The sequence below is a fragment of the Artibeus jamaicensis genome, unplaced genomic scaffold (genome assembly GCF_021234435.1).
Source record: "Artibeus jamaicensis isolate MK-2021 breed Jamaican fruit bat unplaced genomic scaffold, CSHL_Jam_final contig_685, whole genome shotgun sequence".
In the NCBI taxonomy this organism is placed as follows: domain Eukaryota; kingdom Metazoa; phylum Chordata; class Mammalia; order Chiroptera; family Phyllostomidae; genus Artibeus; species Artibeus jamaicensis.
In genome coordinates, this window is record NW_026521924.1 from 15,383,774 (window position 1) to 15,406,683 (window position 22,910).

Genomic DNA, 22,910 nt, shown 5'->3' on the forward strand with positions numbered 1-22,910 from the left:
TGAGCAGCCTTTGTTGAGGTGAGATTTGAGTTGAGACCCAAAGAAGATGACAGCCCTAATTGGCTCTAGGGGAGGAGTGACTCAGGCAGAAGAAACACAGCGGCCTATGAGAGATTACTGCTATTATCTTTACTTTACAGATGAGGAAACTGAGGACTCAGTATGAATTACACAAAGCCACACTGCTGAGAAAACTATTATATTCAAGCGCTTAGTGACTTTTCCCCTTTCTGACACTCTGCAACTGGCACAGGAGGAGGTCTGGGTTGACGATGCGGTTGGTGACAGACAGCATGCACACTGATGATGCAGGCTGAGAGTGGAGGCCTCTGGGTCATCAATTGAGTGGCTGATCATGGAAGTGGGCCGGTTTGGCAGGAGTCCAGGACACCTGTAGGATGCAGCCAGTGGGTCTGTTTTCTTCCGCTTCTGGAGTTCATACCACAGATTTGGCACAGTTTGCCTGGGCCATTTAGCAAGTGTTTTGGGTACTGCTTCAAATGAGTTTGCTTCCTTAGGGACAGAGACATCTTTGTAGCATAACCTACACCTAATAATAACAACCCTTCATGTGCATTGAGCAGACCCTGGCTGAGCCCTTGCCCAACCCCAGGCCCTGTGCCAAGTACTCGGGATGAAATAGCCAGTCTGGGCCTGCAAAGAAGCTATAATGCAGTGGGCCTGAGGGTAGGCTTTGGCACCAGATATATCTGAGTGCAAGATGCACAAGATGTGATACGGTAGATACATTATAGAACCTCTTGAGGCTCTGAATCCTCATCTTCACAGCAGAGCAGTTGTGAGGACCAATCAAGACGATGAAGTCAAAGGTATAAACATAGCACCTGGCACAAGGCCAGCACTCAACATAGAGTATCTGTTATTATTACTGAAAAACACTTGTGTTTCACTTTCTAGTTTAAGCCTCATGTGCTCTGGTAGGTTGGTATTACTCTCTCAGATTTATGAATGAGAATTTGAAGCTGATTTGCCTAGTGTTACGCCACCAAGAAATCAAGCTAAGTTTCAAACTGGAGTGCAGTTTTATCTATGGGTGTACTGAAAGTGATCGATACATACTAACTAGGATAAAAACCCTGCCTGGCATGTCCAGGAACTGAGGGGACAGGTTGGTGATGCATACAGCCTGATGACAAGATCCCAACCAGGCCCAAGGTGTGGGCCATAAAAACAGAACACTGAGGCATGAAACTCAGTCCCGCTCACTGCAATATTCAGTCTCAGTAGCATTTAGCACATATAAAGCATTCATCAGTATCGGCTGACTTAACGAGTAAAAAACTCTAAAGACAGCTCTGCGCAATGAACCAGACTTAGGGAAAGTAGGCAACACTGATAACACATGCCTTACAAGCCAGAACATGGATTCTCAGTGTGGCTCTGTTATTTGCTGTAGGACAAGCCCTACACCTCAGTTTCCACTCTAAAATGAAACTGCGCATACCTACCTAAACTACCTCACTATAAGATGATGTATACAAAGAAGTCTGCTAAATTAGAAAGCACTTCCATGCACATAAAAGCAATTATCAGACTACTAAGGCAGTAAAACATGAAGTCAAACACCTGGAGTTTGAATCCCAGGTCATCCTGGTACTAGCCTATGAGACACTGAGCATGCCACTATTCTCCAAGCCTCAGATTCTCCACCACGAAGTAGAGACACCACCACCTATTTTGTAGGATTTTTAAGGAATCTGGCTGCTGTGTTGGGCAGGATTAAAGATAATACAAACTTTGGAGTACAACAAACTTGGTTTTAAAGACAGACTCTGCCTGCTGCTAACCAATTCCTCCAAACTGTTGGGATAAGTGACACAGAGATGATGTTGATAAAAGGCCTGCCACACGGTGAGCACTGGACAACAATCATCTTGACAACAATCATCTTGACACTGGAACAGTGGGGACAGAAGGGACAGTGTAGTGTTTAAAATGTGGGACCTTGGAAGCTACCCTCCCAGGTTTTGCCACTTACTAACTGTGCTACCTTGCATGAGCTGCCTAACCTCTCAGTACCTCAGTTTCTTCATCTGGATAATAATAGTACCAACTTCAGGGTGGTGTTGTACAAATGAAATAAATTAATACATCTAAAGCACTTTAAACAATGCTTGGCATTGAGTAAGCACATGATAAATGTTAGGTGCTATTAATAGTGATGTCAACAATAATATTAATCACCAAGCGGAATAAGAGAGACTATTTAATCCTGGGACACGGGCATCCCATGGAATAATTTGAGGTAAGTCCCTGGGCAGCTGTTTCTAGGCAAGTTCTCAGCTTCGGAGAAAAACTCTTTATGGAAAGGACTTGAGGCTGGGGGCTCCTGAGCAAAAAAACCCCAGTCCCACTGACCAAGAGGCCAGCCTCTGGGGAGGCAAGTCAGGCTCCTTGGAAGGGACACTGTGTTCCCAGCCGCCTGACTCAGGGGAACAAAGGCACGTGTATGTGGCCAGGGAGGAGGGAGGGGAATGTTTCCCTTTCAAGAGCAGAACAAAGGATCTGAGGCATAGTTGTGTGCGTTCCAATCCCCTCCCAAGCTATCTCCCATGCCTCATGATTGTACAACAAGGTTTTCAACCTAGCTTCCTCCTGAAAGGTGCCTGGGTGGGGGTATGAGTGGTGGGGGTGACAGGCTCCACTTCACTGTACCTTCTGTCATCAATTTCCAAGAGGCAGGATTTATATGTGCCAAACCTCTAAGATCTCTCTTAGGAGTTTCCGTTCTGTGTAGGGGTGAATGGGGACCCCTGGGGGAACTCAGGGTTAATGGATGACATAAGGCACTGCAAGTGACAGGCTTAATGTCCCTCTAGGGAAAGTCCAAGACTGAAACTGCTACTGAGTGAAGAAGCCATGGAGAGAACCCAGGAGTCCTGACCAACACCTAGCATGGGCTTGGGGGAAAGGTCTGACATGAGTAGAGACAAATTTTCTAAATCTTAAGAGGATAGTCACAGGCTGGAGAGAGAAGCTGGGTGAAGGGTAAAGGGGGAGTAAGAAAAGAAAGTAAATGACAAGAGGAAAGGGAGGGACATGTCCAAAAAAAGTAGTTTGTGTAGGGGGGAGCCTTTAGGGACATTACTTTCCAGTTTCCATACTCTCGCTCACAGGAATCTGGCTGCTGGGTTGGGACAGGAAGCAGTCCATGGAAGTCATGGCAATGGCATTTCCTGAAGAGCAAGAGAAAAACCTCTAGTTCCGAGGGGAGCTCTGGAGTCTGCCCAAAAAAGCCCTGTAGCTTGGAGGTAGCTGTGAGGCTCCAGCCTGGCCTGAGAGTCTCATCAGGGATGAAACCAAGTAGCTGAAAACTCCAAAGGCAGTTTCTTTCTTCAAAAAACTATTTGCAAAAATCAGTATGTAATAAACGGGAAGCCAGATGAGGTGACTAAAGCAGCCCCAGGATGCAGCTGCTGTGTGTTGCTGATCCCGATAGTCACGACTCTGAGAGCCTTAAGACTTGATCTAACTCACTGAATTTTCACAAAAAGGCACTATTACTATAGCCATTTACAAGTTAAAAGGCCTGCCCAAAGCCACAAAGCAAGTAAGTGATCGAGTCCTGGTATGAAAGTCTGAACGCTGCATCTTCCTCCTGATGTAACCTTGGACACATTGCTTCTCTTTCTCAGCCTGATCTTCCTCCAGCTCACCTCCCTGAGTGACCATGAGCATCAGAAAGGCAAGGTGGATAGGAAAGTGCTAAACAGTGAAGTGCTTCATAAAACTGGAGTATTATCAGCGTGAGGTCTGTGATAAACTACCCTACACTGATTGATCCTGAGAGTAGGTAATTTTTGCAGTTAAAGTACTGGAGCTGCTGATAGAAAAGAGCTATCCTAAAACATAGCTAATGTGAAACGTTACATTTCACATAGCAACCCCGATGGAATCTGCCACAAGGCCAGTGAGAACCTCACCTTAACTAAGTATATACAATTTATGTATATACATATATATATGTGTGTATACATACATAATGTGTGCATATATATGAAGATATATGAGTATATACGCATGTGTATATGTGCAATTACATGTTTATTGTCTATCTCTCCCCACTGGAATACAAATGCCACAAGGGCAAAAAATGTGTTTTATTTAATGCTGTTACCTCTGGGACCTATTAGGTCTGGCACATATTAGGAGTTTAATAAATACTGTTTGAATCAATGATTAGGTAAAGGGCAATTCCCATTTACTATTATTCTGGTTTGATAAGTGACTGCTTCTTCAGAAATTCAGTGGGCATCTCTTCCACTAGGTACCCACAATGCCTAAGAGCTCTGCTCAGTGCTGAGGAAATAAGCATGGACTAGGACACTCAGGAAGCTCCTAAAGCTGATAGAGATGTGGCAGCTTTAGAAATGCCTTCTTTACACTAATTTAAACTCTACCACTGTTATTTTCCTCTTATCCAAATTCTGCTGGGTACTATACCAATAAAAAGACTAAGCCCCTCTTCCTTCAGACACTTGAAACCGGTGATCATATTCTCCTGGGTCTTCTCTTCTCCAGGCTAAACAAAAAGACCCAGTGGGATTGTGTGACTTGGGTCTGCCAACTGGGAATGGGGAAGACAGACTGTCGGCTAGAGGAACTGAAGAGAAGCAGATCCAGGAGCAGAGTGACTCCTTCAAAGAAAAGAGAGGCAGTCCTTGGGGAGGACTCTGTGGAATTAGGTTGGAGGTTGGGGATGGGGACAGGGCCCTGCTAATTAACGTAGTAGGAGATTATGTTTCTGTAGAAGAGCAGCTCACTGGGAATTACCTCTAAACCTACCCATACGATACCGAGAAAAAAACACGGTTGCCGAAAGCAAGCCCAGGGTGAAAAGCTGAGCAAACCAGGAAGGCTGGGCATAGAGGCGGACACTCAGGTCCACCGACCTCAGGACAGATACCTGTATGGGAAGAGACGGTGAACAACTGCTGCTTCCTAGAGCCCTAACAATCTGCTGTCTGCCCACACTGAAGTCAAGAAAACCCTTTGGGTTCCGTTGGGGGCCCCTGAAAAAATACCTGGGTAATTTTCTGCCAGAGGCTGAAGGGTCTCATGGGGCTACTGGGGAGATTCTTCCTAGGAAGTCCGGAAAACCCTGTGATGGCGACAGAGTTTTAACAGCAACCTCAAATGTCCATCCAGAGCTGGGTTCTTTGAGGGGGAGCCCGAGACACTTCTGTCTTACTTTGGAACCTGAATGACATTACTAAAAATTTCCACATTTGGGGTTTCTAATGGGGTTTCCCCGAGAAAACCGCAGAACTGCCAAGGCTGCCGAGACCTGCAAAGGTCGCTGAAGTATTTCAGCTAAACATGTATCTATGCCAAAGCACCCAGAACAGGTAAGCAGCAGCCTACGGAAAGTAGAATACCACAGAGCCATGAAGACTGGGAAAGGCCAAATTATGCTTCCTCTCCCACACCGTTCACTGATCTCAACAATGGTGTTTCCATCTAGCTATGGGCTTTCCCAGGGACAGCAATCCCAAAATGTCCTGACCCACCAGTGTGGACAGGGTCCTCACACTGTAACTGTCCACATTCTTGCTGGAAAGCTCCAGAAATCCTCTGTCTCTTCAAGAAAGGTAACATCATATACCACTCTGGGTCAATATCTCAGAGGCTGACTTATTTGTTCAGAAACTCTGGGGGAAAAGTTCAGTCGTCTGAGGCAAGTGATCTGTTCATTAAAAGGGGTGCTTCTACCCTACAATTAAGGCCCAGGAAGGGCCTTTGTCTAAATCCTTTACTAGAGTCAAGCTATGGCAGGTGGCTGTCATTATTCTATTTTATAGGTGGGAGAGATGGATAGACAAGAGACAACAGACTCAGCATCTTGCCAGGTGACTCCAGGCAAGCGGTGGTGCAGCTATGAGTCTGCCATTCCAGTCCGTGGAGCACCCTCCACAATTAAGTAGGCATACCTGGAGCAGGCCACCTCCTCCCCACATGTACATCATTCTTATCTATTGGGAGGACCTGAGAGGATTTTCAAAAATTACCAAGAAGCCCACTCTGACTGGGCAAACCCTTGACAGCCACTCGAGTTTTCCCAGTGCCAGAATCTGAGGCTCCACACACGCTTTTGGGAACCTGCTACTGCCCACAGAGGCCCTCTCCTCCTACAGCTAATTAAACAATGCCAGGACCAGAGACCAGAGTGAGCACCTCCACAGGCGTGTTTTACTCGGCCCAACAGCGTCTCTAGCTCTCTATGCTAGTTTGCTGGGGTCACTTTATTGCTCCGTGGAGAACCTGATAAGGATGGGAAGAGTTTAGACTTTGAAGTCAGGCCAACCTACATGTACCTTCTCATTCAGTCACTTAACTGGCTGTGGGATTCCTAAGGCCAGTCATTTAGCCACACAGGTACACTGGGATTAAACCTACCTACCTTGGAAGGTTATTGTGTGGAATATATAAAATAGCATGTCATTTTCATGAAGAAAGGTGCCATGTCTGGCTATGGCTAGCACCCAATGCAGTGGATGTATCTCACAGTAGATGCTCAATGAATTGTGGTTGTATTAGTACAAGACCTAACTAACACAATGCCTTGAACATTAGACGTACTTCATAAAAGCTCATTTCCTTTCCTTTTCTGGTAAGAATGTTAAATTTAGAGAATATCCAAGGATGGAATGACCCATAACTCCTACACTTACGGATCCCCCAGCTACAGCCTCCAGGAGATGCTACTGCAGTAGCTAGTCTGTATAGCCCACACAATGGTACCTGAGAGGGAAGTGGGAGGTACTTCCTACTCAAAGGATCCTGAATCAATGTCTTCTGACCTCAGGGAAAACGCACACCCAGAAATGGTTCGAACTTAAGTGGCTCATCTGCACACACCCCTTATGTTCACCAAAGAGGACGTGATATATGGTATGTTGTCCAACAAGCTCTGGCAATTCTTGAGCAAAAAGAGAAAATGGAATCTCACTCCAGAGGCTGTCTAATAAACTTGCCTGGTGCTGTGTCTAAAACCTCTTCTCACGTGCAACACTGGGTGACCCAAAATTCTCTGGCTCAAGTAGAACTCTGGAGAGGCTGGCTGGCAGATGAGGAACCTCTCCCAGATTGCCTTTTGTTAATAGCTGGCAGCAACCCACCTGTTATTAGCACCACTGGCCAAAGACAAGAGTCAAGCAAAATAGGCGAGTGGCCCAAATCTACCTGGAGATGCCTCAGAGGGTGTGTCTGAAGCACTGGAATCCTGTCCCTCCTGTAATCAGCTGAACAAATATTTGCCCCCAAAGAGAATCAAAGCAGGAGGGAATGAGAGGTCACTGAACAAACCAACAGGAACTATTTAATCATTTATCCCCCCAGGGAGTTCATTTACAGAATGGCTTTCAAGTCTGGTCAGCCTTAGCTCTAGAGAGTCCTCTACCTTTACCTCCCCCAATCCTACCCCAGTCATCTGACCTCTGACTCTATCTCTTTACTTAGTACAAGGACTGACAGTGGAAAGAGGGGATGAAGTTGCAAAGAAATGGGAAATAAGACAGGGGGTGGTATTCCAGGGCAAACTCAGAGGTCTCTGCTCAGTGGTAAACTGAAGTGCCTGCCACGCCCTAGTCCCAGCCCACAGATAATTGCATTCTTGAGATTCCTGAGTCCATGGTGCATGGCCCCTTCCACCTCAGCTCCTTCAATAGATGACTTATTTCCCACAGCCTGCTCAATTTTAGGGGTATTCTGAGGGGACAGACTACCACCTCTCATAAGCCCTGCACTTCCCCCTAGGCAGGGAGATAGCCAGGAAATAGGACTGAGCTCACTACAGAAGAGCAAACACCGTCTACAATGACCCCTGGTACAGATTCTCTCACCACTATCTCATCCTGACTTGGTGACAGGCAAAAGAATTCTCCCTCCCCAGGAAAGCAATGAGGCATGACTCCTAGGCCCAGAAAGTGTGCCTGGGACCAAGAACGACTACTACCACAAACTTGTTGGAGTGGGTCACTATGCTCACCTTAGCTCCAAGATTTACAATGCCCTGAAAGTCAAGAGTGGCTTGCCACAATTTTTTAGTGGAAGAAACTGAGGCTCAAGGTAAAGTGGTCTGTCCAAGGTCACGCAACTAAGTAAGTCACAGTGCTGGGACTCAAACAGATGTCAGTTTGATTCTGAAGCCAGTCACTGAATCTCGATGTCCCACAGGGCCCCACAGACTCAGTTCTTGCTTTGCCAGCAAACAGTGCTCTCAAGGCCCTGGCAGGAAAGCAACAGACAGAACAGCTGGAGCTCCCCAACTGATCCTAGGCAGTGAGGTACAAAGTCCTGGCTTAATGCGTGACACAGCAAGAGCTCAGCAAACAGGGCTACCATGCAGAAAGTTGCATATTTCAGAGCAAAAACAGGGGTGCTGCACAAGCACAACTGGCCACTGCCCTAAAATCAGACAACCCTCAGCCACCCAAGCCAGTGGGAACTTCTGCCTGGCCATGCCCTTTTCTGAGGGACTATCAGGTATGCAAACTCTGAAATAGAGAATCTGATGTGGGGGAGGGAAGCCCAGGGCAGACATCCCTGGGGGAGTAAGAACGGAAAGGCTCATGGGTCACCGATACTCACTATCTTCTCCAGGCATTATACTCATCACCCCTTTGCTCAGTGAGCCATTGTGTCAGGGTGAGGGGACACTGGACTAACTTCCCATCTCAAGTGAACAAACAGGCTATGCTTTCCTCCGCTGAGAAACTAGAACACAAGTATGAAAGAGTGGAGTCATGAGGGTGACCAGAATGGAAGATGCCTGGTCCTTCAAGAACTAACTAGGTCATCTGTACTTCAGAACAGTTAACCTCTTGTGGTGCAATGAGACCAGTCACGCCTCCTTAACAAACATGTGTGGCAATCACCCAGCTCAAGAGAGAGAGATACAGAGAAAGGCTGGTGAGGATCTCTCTGAGGAGAGGCCAAGGAAAAGGGACACACAGGGGTGCGATCCTTACCCAGCCGCCGTTCTCCTGGATCCAAGGCTCTAGGTGGTCATTCAGGTAAGTAGCCATCCAAGTTGCAATCCGACTCACCAATACCTGCATCTCCTTGTCTACGCTTTCCACACACAGTGCCCCGCCGAAGGAGAAAAAGGCCACAATGCGACCCCAGTTCACCCCATCCCGGAAGAGTTCATTCACTACCTGCTCAAAGCTCTGATATGCTGTCCCTGGGGTGATGTGGAGCTGGGATGTCAGGTCACTGAATGCCCGCCGGTACCTCAGTTCAAACTCATCGCCTGCCTCCCTCAGCGCTTGCTTCACCGCTGCCATGGGAATCACCTCGCGGGCATCCAAGCTACTGCTGTGGCCAGTGGCTCCATTCACCGCCGGGCTGTCCGCCAGGTGCCAGGATGGGTTGCCATTGATGGCACTGGTGGTCTCCATCTCTGATTCATTTCCTTCTGGGGCCTCAGTTCTGTTCTCTTCCACATCACTAAACTGACTCCAGCTGTATCCTTTCTGGGAAAGCTTGTAGGAGAGAAAGTCAACCACCAGCTCCCGGTTGCTCTGAGACATTTTTATAATAGGGATGGGCTCGACCAGTCCATTGTCCAAAACACCTGCTCGCTCACTGAGTCTGGTCTCTACTTAGTGGTTGTCTTCTGAGATCCAAAGCCAAGATAAGGTTCTGAAGGGAGAGAAAGAGCTTCAGGAAAAAAAAGAAATTAATACGAAAGCTATTTCACCTAAAACATCACATTCTGCCTCCAGATATCAGAGAAACCATCTCTGGTTGGTTTCTTTGTGGGTCTAGCTTCCCACAGACTTCAATGAAGTCCAATCGAAAACACCAGTGGGCTCTGAATCATCACACCGGCATTTTTTTTTATCCCAGCCACCCCCTTCTCTCCAAAGCTGTCTGCCCCCCATCCCCACCATCCGCTTCACCTACATTCAAATCCGTTTCAGAAGTCAGGCAGGTGCAGCCCCCCGGAAGATCTTTTGTATCATAGGTCGGGAGAGGAGGTGGCAGCCGGGATGCCGGTAATTCAGCTGGCCCCGAGCTGGCTGGCAAAATAACCCAGCTCCGGCTGGAGGGATCATGCGACCCAGCCGGCTGGGACCCCAGAGGGCGACACAGGAATTACGAAGCTCAGAAACCCGCCACCTCGCTTGCTTCCTCCTCCATCGCCCAGAATGAGGGCGGCCTCCTGCCACCCGGGAGCCCAGCCCCCTCGCTCTCGCACGCTCCTGGCTCTCCGCCTCCTACTGGGAGCCAGGAGAATTCTCCCTGAGGTGGCTTGTGTGGGCTTTAGGGTTTGGTTTTTTGTTGTTGTTGCTGCTGTTGTTCTATTTAAGTATCGGCCCAGGGTGAGGCTTCCGAAACCCTGAAGGGACTTCTCAATGGGGCTCAAGGTTTCCATGAGGGACAGAGGGAGGGGGAAACTGCCTCACATCTGAGGTCTGACTTCGGAAAGACCATCCCCGGGCCTTTCCGGCAGGCTGAAGACTGGGGACCCCCCAGAAACGCCGCTGGTATTCTTTGAATTCCCCAAAGGCCTTGGACACGGCGTTGGCGGTAGGGGATTGCCGGGTCCTCCATTTCCCGAACGGACATAATGGCCGCCGGCGCCCCGCACAAAGACCGGGTGAGGGTGAGGCGCCCGGCCTCTCCTCCGGTCGGGAGAAGGGTTGAGGCCTGCTCGAGGACCCCCACAGCAGAGACCACGTTTTCCTGGAGCTAGGCCCGATACGGCCTCCTGGCGCCCCTGGGAGGGCTTGGGGGCCAGGGGAGGCACCTCTCCGGAGCCTGGGGCGGGTGGGCTGTGGCCTCGCGCCTTCTCGCGCGCGCTGGGCCGGGTACCCGCTGGGCCACCGCCCCGTTGCTAGGCAACTGCTCTCCCTCAGGGGCGCCCCTAGACCTTTCTGGTCTCGCCCCCAGCGGCCCGCCCGGCGTAACCAATCGAAGAACCTAGTCGGCACGGAAGCGGGACGGCGAGAGCTCCCATTGGGCGCAGCGCCTGCCACGCATCGGGGAGGCGGTGCTCTCACCTGCGAGCCCCGCAAGCCGTGGGGGACCGCATTTCCCCCCTTCCTTCGCCAGGTCGTTTCCAGACGCCAGAGCTCTTCGCGGCCGAGTTCCGCGCCGCTGACCCGGGCTGGCCTACCTGGCTGACGGCTCGTTCTGTCTCTTCCGAATGAGCCGGCCTCAGTTTCCCCTGAAGAGATCTGGAGAACTTGCAAGCTCAGTCACTTCCGGTGCCGCGGCAGCGCGCGCGAGCCCGAGACGCAAAAAGGAGTGCACGACTGGCGTCAAGACCTGGAAGCGAGCGCCCTCTTGTGGTATATTTGGGGACGCCGAAGACGCAAAAAAAAAAATGCAACGTTTGCATTCACATTTCCATTCATTCATTCAGTCAGTTTCATCCATCTGTTAGCTTATATGTGGAAAAAGCATTTTGTCGTGGCTAAGAATATTGAGTTATGGATTCCAACTCCAGTTGGTCAAGTTCATCAACAACCCTGTGCCTTAATTTTCTTCACTGTAAAATGGGTAAAAATCAAAGTCCATTATGGAGTTACTGTGAGAATTAAAAAAGTTGTTGTTTGTGAAGTCCATATGTGTATGGTCCATAGTATATGCTGCATGAATCTATCCGTCAAGTGTTTATTGTTGGGTGGCTGAAGATAGAGTTGAGAACAAGAAAAAACATGGTCCCTGTTTTCCTGGCCACCTTTTCAACCCTTTAGATGGAGAGAAACAGCAAACTATGAAAATATACAGACAAGGCATTTCAAATAGTGATTAGTACTATGAAAAAATATAATAAATCGTGACTTGTCAAAAAGAGGGTGAAGGGAGAGATGCTACTTTTGACTGGGTGGTCAGGGATGTAAGCCCTACCCAGTGAGGGAAAAAGGCATTTATTCAACAATTATTTATGTAGAGTGGCTGGGGGTGTCCCCTTTGGCTGGGAGATGACATAGAACCCAAGGGTGGAAGTACAAAGAAAATGCCAACCCATGGGAAAAAAACTAAAGATTATCAACCTAGGCATAGGGAGCAGCTGGTGTGAAGTGTCCTGAGGCAGGAAGATTTGGGCGTGTTCCAGAAGCGGGAGGAGAAGCAGTGTGACTGGGAGGTAGGAAGGAAGGGCAAATTTGGTGTGAGAGGAGGTTGGAGAGTTGATTATGGGAGTAAGTTGCACTCGATTCTAAACATTGAATGATGTAATTTGATTAAAAATTAAGTATACAGGAAAACGTTAAAAATATACCAAAGCCCTGGTCGGGTGGCTCAGTTGGTTGGAGTGTCTTCCCATGCACCAAAAGGCTGTGGTTTCCTGTCCAGGTCAAGGGACACACCAGGCTGCAGTTTCCATCCCAGACAGGGTGCTTGTGGGAGGCCACTGATGGATGTTTCTCTCTCTCTCCCTCCCTCTCTAAAATCAATGTCCTCCAGTTAGGATTAATATCTATATATACACATGAGGGGGGAATCCTCAAAACCAGAATTTATTTTTTAATTGTATATTTATTCTTGTATGTTTAAACTTCGGTCACCTTCAAAGTACTCACCATTTGATGCAATACACCTATTGAGACTTTTTTTTTCCAGTGCTCAAAACAGTTTTTGAACTTGTTGATTTTAATGTCTTTTTTTTTTTACTGATTCAATAAAGTTTTATTTTTCAAAATGTGCAGCTGGTGGGACCTGTTGTTCATGCATCGGCACCAACAGCTGGGGCATCCCCACCTTTGGTGTTTCTGGTATAAATTACTTGAGCTCCGTGCTTTGCAAACAGTTCAATAAGCCCTTCACTAAGGAGCTCCTGAAGGGCTGCCCTGGCCAAGGAACCACAGACCTTCAGTTGCTCAGAGACGACAGCTGGGGTTATGAGCTTGTAGCTGGGAACTTCCTTACAGAGTTTGTCATGTGTCACTTTGTCAAACAAGACTAGGTTATTGAGCTTGTCCTGAGCTTTGCCTTTGGACCACTTCTTTCTGGCCTTGACCCCAGATTTGTTCACTGGGTCTTTGTCTTTCTTGGCCAACTTTCCAGCATCTTTTTTCTTCGTGTCGTCCTTGGGTGGTACAGCGAAACTCAAGGAGTGCCAGCAATCACTCTGATTTTGATGTCTTTTAGTGCTTCTGCCATTTTTTGTTTCACCTCCTCCACATTGGCAAATGTTTCCCTTTGAGGACTTTATCTTTTTAATCTGGGGAAATAAAAAGAAGTTGCTTGGAGTGAGATGGGGTGAATAGGGAGGGTCAAGCATGGGGGTCATGCTGTTTTGGTCAAAAACTGCTGGATACTCAGTGCTGTGTGGGCAGGTGCACTTGCTCATAAATTGCCCATCATGAAAGGGGCAAATGTGTTGAAAGAGTCTTTGAAAAAAATTAACTGAAGTAGCATGCAGCCTCTCACAACAACACCAGCTGGTACACTGATACAGATGGGTTCCTAGAACACTCATGTAGCAGAAGCCTGTACTACAAGGGGCCCTCCAGAAGAAAATTCTGGGTTTTTTTTAGGGATCCCATATATATACATATACAGAGTCCAACAGAAGTAATGCCTACTTGAGTGTGGCAATAATATGAGTGTAATAATTTATTGTTTTAATTTGAACATTTCACCTAAAATGTCATATGGTATGCTTGAGTGTGATATTGTTATGTTACAGAATTACATGCTTATGGTTTTGTAATAAAAAAGGGATGTTATTTGTGCCAGACCTCATGTATATATAAAACAGGATAAAAAGTGAGTCCTCTTCTCACCCTCCTTCCCAGGCCTCAGTTCCCCACATGGAGGTCATCATTCTTAACCCCTTTCCTCTAGAGCAGGGGTGTCAAACTCATGTTCACCGGGGGCCACATTAGCCTTGTGGTTGCCTTCAAAGGGCCGAATGTAGTTTTAGGACTGTGTAAATGTAACTGCTCCTTAACTAGGGGCAAGGAGCTCAGCGCTGCTGCCGGGTAGAAACAGGGTGCTGGGCTGGATAAAACAAGGTGGAGGGCCTTGTGTTTGCCACCTGTGCTCTATAGTCTTTCAGAGATGGTTGCTGTATTCACAAACAAACGTGTATGTATAAATGTTTTACCCCAATATGCTTTTTTTTTTTTTTTTTTTTTGCTAAGCTCTACATTTTGGTCTTGCTCTTTGCTTTTTTTGCTGAGCTCTACATTTTGGATCTCCCTCATCTTTGAAAATTAACAACTTTTTAAATATGTGTCATAATTTATTTGCCCAATCCCCTATTTTGGAACACTTAGGTAGTTTCCAAATAATGCTATAACTTGTTCCTTTGTTATTTTGCATGTGTGGGAGTTCACTTGCTGGGTAAATTCTGGGAAATGGAGTTATCGGTAAATGAGCGTACGGATTTGTTTTGGGTTTGTTTTAATGGGTATTGGCACAGTGCTCTCCATAGCGGTTGTACCAGTTTGCTCTCCCATCAGTGGGTGACGATTCCCTCACATCCTAAACTACACAGTGTGTTGTCAAACCTTTTTACCCTTAACAATCAGATAGATAAAAACCGAGAGACACTTTTATTTTTCACTTATTTTTAGTAAGAATGAAGTTGAGAGATTTTTTATACTTGTAAGTCTTTTGGGAGGGGCTTGTTTAAGGTAAGTTCTCTGTTTAATTTATTTGCCCTTTTTTTTTTAAGTGGTCTTTCTGCTGATTTTTTTCCTTACTGATTTATAGGGATTTTTATCCTTTTTTTTTACATATAAGTTGTAAATATTTTTCCAGTTTATGAAGGCATTTTTATTTTGTATGCATTTTCATTTATTGGTCTTTTCCTTTATAGCTTCCAGGTTCGAAGTCATTCTTAGGAACACCTTCTTCTGATCAGCATTAGAAAAGTAATTCTTTGTTTTCTTCCAGTTTTTAGTATATTGTTTCATATTTTATATTGAAATTCTTGTCCTACCATAAGTTCACTTTGGTGTGTGGTGCAGGCATCCAAAATTTGTTTGCCAAGTAACTACCCCCTTACCCCAATATTGCTACCCTTCCCCAACTCATTTGTAATTTCTCTGTGATCATAATCTACATTCCCAATTTCTGAACTTTCCATTAGGTTCCCTGAAAGGGTTTTAAACTGGAGTAGGGCATGATCTTGCTTTTATTTTTAAAATCTGTGGTGTCACAATTATTTTGATGTAAAAATTAACATTATGGACGTGCTTTGGGAGCCCAGCAGGGGGCAGATCGACTCCGCCCAGAGACACGGAATTCACTGAACTGGCCCTTGAAAGGAGAGAAAGGAGGTAAGTGGCATTTTAAGTAGAAGGCACTGCCTGAGCAAAGGCATGGAGGTCTGATGTAGGCACCCATGTATGTTCTAGAATGAACTGAGATGACTAAGAGGGTCATAGTGATAGGGGAGACTAAATGGAAACGTGTGTCCAAGAGCTCAGGACATTAAATAGGCACCAGAGAAGCCAGTCAGGCTGTTTAAATGGAAAAGTCACAGGGAGATTTATGTTTTAGAAAGGTCGATACAGTCTTTTGTGAAAGGAACTTTGCAGTATTAGTGGCGAGCCTTGCAAACAACTTTGCAAAGGTCATTAAGAAATGATCTTTCATTGGAATCTAATTTATTTTATTTCACTATCTTTTTAACCAAATGATAAATATTTATCGAGGGTCTTCTATGCATCAGGTATAACAGTGAAAGCAATTGAAATTGTATTCAAATAAGTGAAATGTAGCCAAAGATTTACCTTTGACAGAGGTATTTATGCAAGGTTATGTATTGGGCTGGCCAAAAAGTCCATATGTTTTTTTTGTATGATAAAAGATATATTTTTCATTTTCACTAATAACTGTATTGGTTTGGATATTTTGAGTATATCGGCTATCTCCCACGTGGTGTAACATTGGATTAATTGTTCTTAATTAATGTCTTGATTTGATCACTGTCAATTTCAACTGGTCTACCCAACCATGGAGCATCCATCCAGTGAGAAATCTCCAGCACGAAACCTCGCAAACCACTTTTGACACCTTTAATCAGTCACAGCACCTTCTTCATTTACTGCATAAATCTTTTTTTGCATTTCAGTTGCATTTTTACCTTTCTTGAAACAATAAAGCATAATACACTGAAAATGTTGCATATTTTCTTTCATCTTCAATATAAAAATGACTACATAAAAATTCACCAATTTTGATAAGTTTTTTAAATGCACGCTGATATATCAGCTGTCACAATACAGTCTAATAAAATTGTTTCAAATGAAGTTAAAGACAGCTACAACTAAGCGCTTCTAGAGCCAACTGATGGAAAAAGACAAATGAACTTTTTGGCCAACCCAACTAGTACAGGAAAGAAATTAAAACTGAGAAGCTCAGAATGATGGTTTATGTGGGTTAAATTCACACATTACAATTGTAATTGAGGAATATTTAGTGATGTGGGAAAATGTTCAAAACGTAACATTTTGTAAAAAAATAGATTATCAAACTATACTGAGAATTATTCTAATTTTTTAAAATGTACATTACATGCAAAATACAGAAGGAATTATACCAGAATGCTTAAAGGTGGTTATTGCTGGGTAATAAAATTATGGATGGAAGTTTTATTTTTTGTCATACTTTTCTGTATTATCTAACCATGACTGTATTTTCCAAATCGGAAAACACTATTTAAAAAACTTCTCCACTGAAATTTAGGTGACAAGAAAATGGTAATGTTAAGTGAAAATAAAAGTATACAAAATTAGATGTGTGACATGATCTCAACTTTAAACAATACCATTCACAGGAAAAAGCTGGGAAATCAATATGATAAAGACAAAAGAGAAATAGAGAACCCCCTGGGGGCACAGAGGCTGAAGAGGAACCAGACCAGAATGGTCAATAAACCTGAAAAGATGCTTTCTTTCACTGGTTGTCAAGGAAAATGCAAATTGAAGCTTCAGTGAGATACCATTTCATACCCCCTCGATTGGCAAAAAGTGAGAAAATTTGAACAAATCAAGTGTGATTTAGAATGTGGAACAACTTTGGAAAAAACCATATCGTTACCCAGTAGAGTTGAAGATAACCATGACGAACGACCCCGCAGTTCTGTTCTTTGCTATATGTCCTAAAATAACTCTTGCACGTGTGCGAGACACAGGTATAAGAATGCTTCTAGCCTCACTACTTGTAATAACAGAAATCGGGAAACTACCTAAGTGCCCATTGCAGCAAAATCGTTAAACAGGAGTATATTTATATGTAGTAACATGATACAGTGAGAATCTAAGTGACTTTAGCTACATGGAGCATGACAAAATCTCTGACACAAGTTGCTTGAAAAAACCACAAAATACAATGCAGCGTAATTCCATTTATATATTGTTTCCTAATCCACATACTGTTGAGCGTTCGTGGTAGCCAGCCTTCTCCAGATGCCCCCAGAGATCCCTGCCTCCAGTTATTCACACCCTTGTGTAGTTTACTCCAGCATTGTCCCAAAGTTGTGCCGCGTGGCTGATAGCGAATGGCGGAGACGGTGATGTGTCACTTCCAAGGCTGGGTCACTCCCTGTAGAAGAGCAGCCCCCTGGAGAGGCCCAGGTGCGGTGACAAGAGGAAGCTTCCTGCTAGCAGTCACGTGAGGGTCCTTCTGCCCCAAACGAGGCTTCAGATGACAACAGGTGGCAGCTTAACTACAACTTTATTTGAGACCCTGAAACAGAACCACTCCAGAAAGCTGGGTACCTGACCCTCAGGAACCGTCTGAGATAATAAGTGTTTGTCATTTAAGCTGCTAAGTTTAGGGGCCATAGGTTCTGCAGCTATGGAAAACTAATACAGGGGAATATACATATGTGGGAAATTATGTATGCATGTGTGTTTGTTTATACATTTTTATCTTTCTCACTTCAAAAGCAATGGTTTTTTATTTGTAATATTTGAAAAATATTGGAAATAATAAAGAAGAAAGAAAAAATAAGTATAACCTAGACTTTAGAGGCAATGTCTTCACTAGTAGCATTTTAATATATTTTCTTTCTTTTAAAAATAGATTTTATTAGATATTGAGTAGTATATATATGTATAAATACATACACACATATGTAATATGTAAAATGTATGAAAGGTATTCAGAATAATGAGGCAATAAATTCTGTGTATATATATACAATTAAATTTAATAAGAACATTTCCATGACCTTCCAAGCTCCCCATTTTATCCTGTTCCGGTTTATTTTGTACCCTCCTCTATCATGTGCAACGACAAGCTTGAACTTCATGTTTATGATTTCTTTACATTTCTGTATAATTTCCCTTTGAGGGCTGTCACCAGCGGCTGACACCAGCAAACTTCTCCAGGGAGTCAGTCTCCTTGGGCGATCACAGCGACCTCACCTGGAGGTATCTGACAGTTACCTCGCCACCCAGAGCCAATGACCGACGGGCTGCGTCTCTTCTCAGTAAAGTAGGAGCCTCCGCGGAGCTAGAAGGCAGCTCCCGATTTCTGGCCAGGCTAGATGGTAGGAGTGACGGGCAAAGAGCGGAGGAGCGATTTGGAAGGGGCAGGAGCAGCAGTTGATTCTTTCTTTCTCTCTCACTGTTTAAAAATAGAGCCTGAAAACCTGAATGATTTTCTACCCCACTGGCTCCTCCTCCTCTGTCCTTGGTAGACATTTCCTTCCTACCAGGCTTTCATTGTAAATAAATGAATAAACAAACAAACAAATAAATAAATTCAAATACATGGCTACATTCTTTTTTTTTAAATGAAAAGATAAAGCTCCAATCATCTATCCTTTCTGTCCATAAGTCCAGTTTAGTTCCCTCCGAAGTTCCCACAGTTGTTATTTTATTGCACATTCTTCCACACCTTCCCTCTGGCCACACACATTCACGAGGGGCAGAATGCGCAATGGCTAGGGGTTTGGTCTCTGCAGATGGCTTTCTCGGGTCCAAATCCTGACTGTGTCACATACAAATTGTGTGACCATGAAGCTGCTTAACCTCCCTGGGCCTCAATTTCCTCAATCTATAAAATGGGAATGATAACATTACCTACCTCATAGGGTTATTGTTAACATGAAGTGAATTAATATGTGCAAAACACTTTAAACTACCTGACATAGGACAAGTGCTGGGTGTTATTACTTATACATACACATGGGAAAAGTGGAGCATTGTTTTGCAAATTAAAAAAAACCCACAATGATTTCAAATGCCTTTATATCGGCGATTTACAACCAGTGTGCCGCAAGAGTCTTTAAAAGATGCAATACCTAGTCAGGTGCACTGACCTCTCTTCCCTTAGATTGTCAAATTAAAAAAAATGACAACAGCCAATGCAGCAATAGCAGTCCAGTGTTACTGAATCAAAATTGTACCTATTTTTTTTGGTCAGATTGGCCAAAAATGTATTTTTTGGTGTGCCACAGGATTTTAGGAATTAGTTTCTGTGTGCCATGAGATAAACAAGTTTGAAAATCACTGATTTATATCAATCAGCACTCTGTTTTTTAACTCAAAATGTGTCTTAAAGATACCTTTCTATTAGCTTGGATGTATGAAATTCTTTGAACATCTGCATAGCTTAGTATTCCATTCTATAGGCAGATTCTTTTTTTTTAACATTTTATTTATTTACTTTTAGAGAGAGGAGAAGAAAGAAAGAGAAACATCAATGTATGAGATTGGTTGTCTCTCACGCATTGCCTCTCACACCCCCCAACTGGGGACCTGGCCCACAACCCAGGCATGTGCCCTGATTGGAAATCAGACCAGCGACCTTTCAATTCACAGGCAGGCACTCAATCCACTGAGCCACATCAGCCAAAGCTATAGGTAGGTTATTGAAATAAGCCCCTGTATATGGACATTTAGGTGGTTTCCAATTTCTCACAACTACAATGCAACGGCCTACTAAGTGATTTCCCTATTTCCGCTTTGTTCCCTTTCCCTCTGTTTTCAGCATAGCAGCCAGTTATTTCATTAAAAGCAGAGAGTAAATCAATGCTCAAAACCCTCCCAGGACTTCCACCTCATTCAGGGTGAAAAATCAAAGTCCTTATAATGGCCTAGTTGGTCTGCATCCTGCCCCAGAATATCTCTGGCTGCAACTCCTGATATTCTCCTCCTTGTCCATTTGACCCAGTCACCCTGTTTCCTAGCTATTTCTAAAACATTCCTGCTATGCTCCTGTCTTTGCGCTTGGCTGTTCCCTGTGCCTGGAACATCTTCCTTCAGTTATCTGCATGACTCACTCCTTCACTTTCTTCAGGTCTTTGCCCAAATGTCCCTGACCCACCCTGTTGAAAATTGCAAAGCTCATTTACAGAGATAAGGCCCAAACAGTGATAGCTGAAATTGTGAATAAAATGAACCAGATGTGTCTCCCTTCCAGCTCTAAAATTCTGTGTTGCTGATTTCAGGCCTCTCTGTCTCTCATTCATGAAGAATGGGAACTTGAGACAGCCTAGAATGTAATCAATGCAGAAGGAATGAAAAGAGAGGAATCCTTTGGACCAGACTTACTTACCTCTTGTTGATTCTGGAAGGACTCGGGAAGTTCTTGCACACACCCTGGCCTCCTGGCATTGCCCCATTCACTCACCCACTGACTCACTGGGCACCCTCTGCCTAGTAGGCCCTGGAGACAGCACAGTCTGATGCCCTCTCCCTCCTAATATAAAGCAAGCTCTCTCTGCCTCCGCCCTCATCCCAGGCCTGGCTTCTCTCTGGCCCCGCACGTAAGTGGAGCTTGGATGAGGTATCTATTGAAAGTGCACAGTCACAGCCCAGGCAGATCCTGCCCTCCCTTTCTGTCAAGTCCCTCCTTCCTTCTCTTATTGTCATCCACCCTTCAGGGCCTGGGAGTGAATGATTTTGCATTTATCACCTCCTAAGACACTATAACATTCGTTTATTTTCCTTATTTGGTATTTGTCTTCACTTAGAATGTCAGCCGCCTCAAGACAGAGAGTTTATCTGTGTTTTTACTGCTGCATGACCACACTTAGCCCAGTGACTGACACAGAGCAGGCCCTCAATAACTGCAGTGACTGTGTCTCTGTGAGAAAATGGGTGCGAGTATGTCTCTTGGAACTAAACTTAGAAATAAAAATTCTAGGTTGCAAGGCATATATGTTTGTCATTTTAGTAGATGTGACCAAGTTGTCCTCTAAAGCAGTGGTACCCATCCATTCTCCTACCTGCTGAGTTCCCTTGCAAATCCTTGATACTTTCCAACTTTTAATTTTGGTCAATCTGATGAATGAAAAAATGGTACCTTTTGGTTTAAATTTCCCATACTACTAGTAAGGCCAAGCAACCTTTCATGACTTTAATGGCCAGTTTTGTTTCTTCTTCTGAGAATTGGCTATTTTCCCCACCTTTTTCCTATTGAATATATATATTTTTTTGATCCTTTCCTCTGGAGAGTCATAGGAGACATTTTTTTCACATTCTGGGTTCTAATCCTTTGTTGTATATGTTGAAAGTATTTTACCTCTCAGTCTTGTTTGTTTTTCTTTTGTCGAACAGAACTTTAAAATTTTGGTTTGGTTGGTCTTTTCTTTTGTCTTAATTTTTTCTTATATCTTACTTTAAAATTTCTTACCCCAACATCATCAACATATTCTTTTAAGATTTTAAAACATTAAATTTTTAAATATACCTAGGGTTTTAATTCCTCTAAAATTTATTTTTGTAACTGCTACAGGATAAAAATCTAATGTAATGTTTTTCCCCCAAATGAAAAGCAAACGTCCCAACTCCATTATTTATCTGATTTGAAATTCCAGTCAGATAAGTCTAATTCCAAATTGGAATAATTCTGTAATCTAATTCTAAATTCTGATACACGTGGGTCTGTTTGCGGACTAATAACTTTTCTATTGGTTAAAAAAATTTCTACGGCAATACTCTATGTAAAAAAAACCTTTTCTTTTGTGTAAATTTTCAAACACATACCTGTACATGAGTATGGATATGCATATGTGTCATGAACCTATCACTCAGCTTCAACAATTACCAATTTTTGGCTAAACTTGTTTCATTTATACTTCCACCTCCTTTCCTCCCCTACATACTCCCAATTATTTTGAAGCAAATTCTATAGTCATTTCATCCCTACCATTTCTGTGTGTATCTCTAAAAATAAGAAGTACTAAAAAACAAATAAACCAAACTAAATTGAAAGAAACAAAAAGCCCTCATTTATTTTTTTGAAAAAACTAGATCTTGAGTCCTGTAGAGTTTTCTCATCTGGATTTTGCTGATCGTGTCCCTATGGAGTCAATTAACCATATTTTAAAAATTACTATAATTTCATAATATGTTAGTTTATGAGATCTGGTATGGCAATTTCCCTCTCTTATTTTTCAAAATTCGATGCCACTTCTTGTGCGTTTCTTCTTCCATTTACATTTTGTAATGAACTTAGCAAGTTTCATAACAAAACCTATTGGTATTTTCATTGGAATTGCCTTGAGCTTTTATTAGGGAGAATGAACATTTTTATAATATTGGATTTTCCCAACCATTAATAATGTATATCCATCTTATTTAATTACTTTTAGAGTTATTCAACAAAACATTACAGTTAATTTTTCCGTAAGGTCTTAGGTTTATTTTTTATTTATTTAAAAGATTTTATTTATTTTTAGCCAGAGGGGAAGGGAGGGAGGCAGAGAAACGTCGGTTGTCTCTCGCAGCCCCCAAGTGCCGACCTGGTCGCAACCCAGGTATATGCCCCAACCTAGAATCCAACCAGTGACCTCTCAGTGCACAGGCCTGGCTCAGTCCACTGAGCCACACCAAACAGGGCAATTTCTAAAAACTTGGTAGCTTGTGTTGTTATTATGGACGGTGATATTTTTGTTCTCGTACTTATTATTTTCTAATTGATTATTGATGATGTAAGAATTAAATTCTTAATTTAAATCCCAG

General features: G+C 43.9%; 2 protein-coding genes across 7 annotated transcripts in view; both read right to left on the reverse strand.

The window, feature by feature from the left end:
- The window catches only part of BCL2L1 (BCL2 like 1), a 43,534-nt gene extending 32,278 nt beyond the window's left edge, over positions 1 to 11,256 (reverse strand). The window contains exons 1-2 of one of the 6 annotated variants that reach the window (XM_037143180.2): positions 11,147 to 11,256; positions 8,991 to 9,666 (exon numbers count right to left, since the gene is read on the reverse strand). In XM_037143180.2, the coding sequence (XP_036999075.1) occupies positions 8,991 to 9,554 (564 nt within the window). In that variant the 5' untranslated portion in view covers positions 9,555 to 9,666; positions 11,147 to 11,256. The other 5 variants (XM_037143178.2, XM_037143181.2, XM_037143179.2 and 2 more) reach the window with 5 other exon arrangements.
- A 1,404-nt stretch (positions 11,257 to 12,660) lies between these two features.
- LOC119047790 (40S ribosomal protein S25-like) lies at positions 12,661 to 21,940 on the reverse strand. Its single transcript, XM_053671189.1, has 3 exons — positions 21,933 to 21,940; positions 20,500 to 20,551; positions 12,661 to 13,198 (listed from the first exon to the last, which is right to left on the reverse strand). The coding sequence occupies exons 1-3, from the start codon at positions 21,938 to 21,940 to the stop codon at positions 12,701 to 12,703; spliced, it is 558 nt and encodes a 185-aa protein (XP_053527164.1). The 3' UTR covers positions 12,661 to 12,700.
- Positions 21,941 to 22,910: the final 970 nt, after the last annotated feature.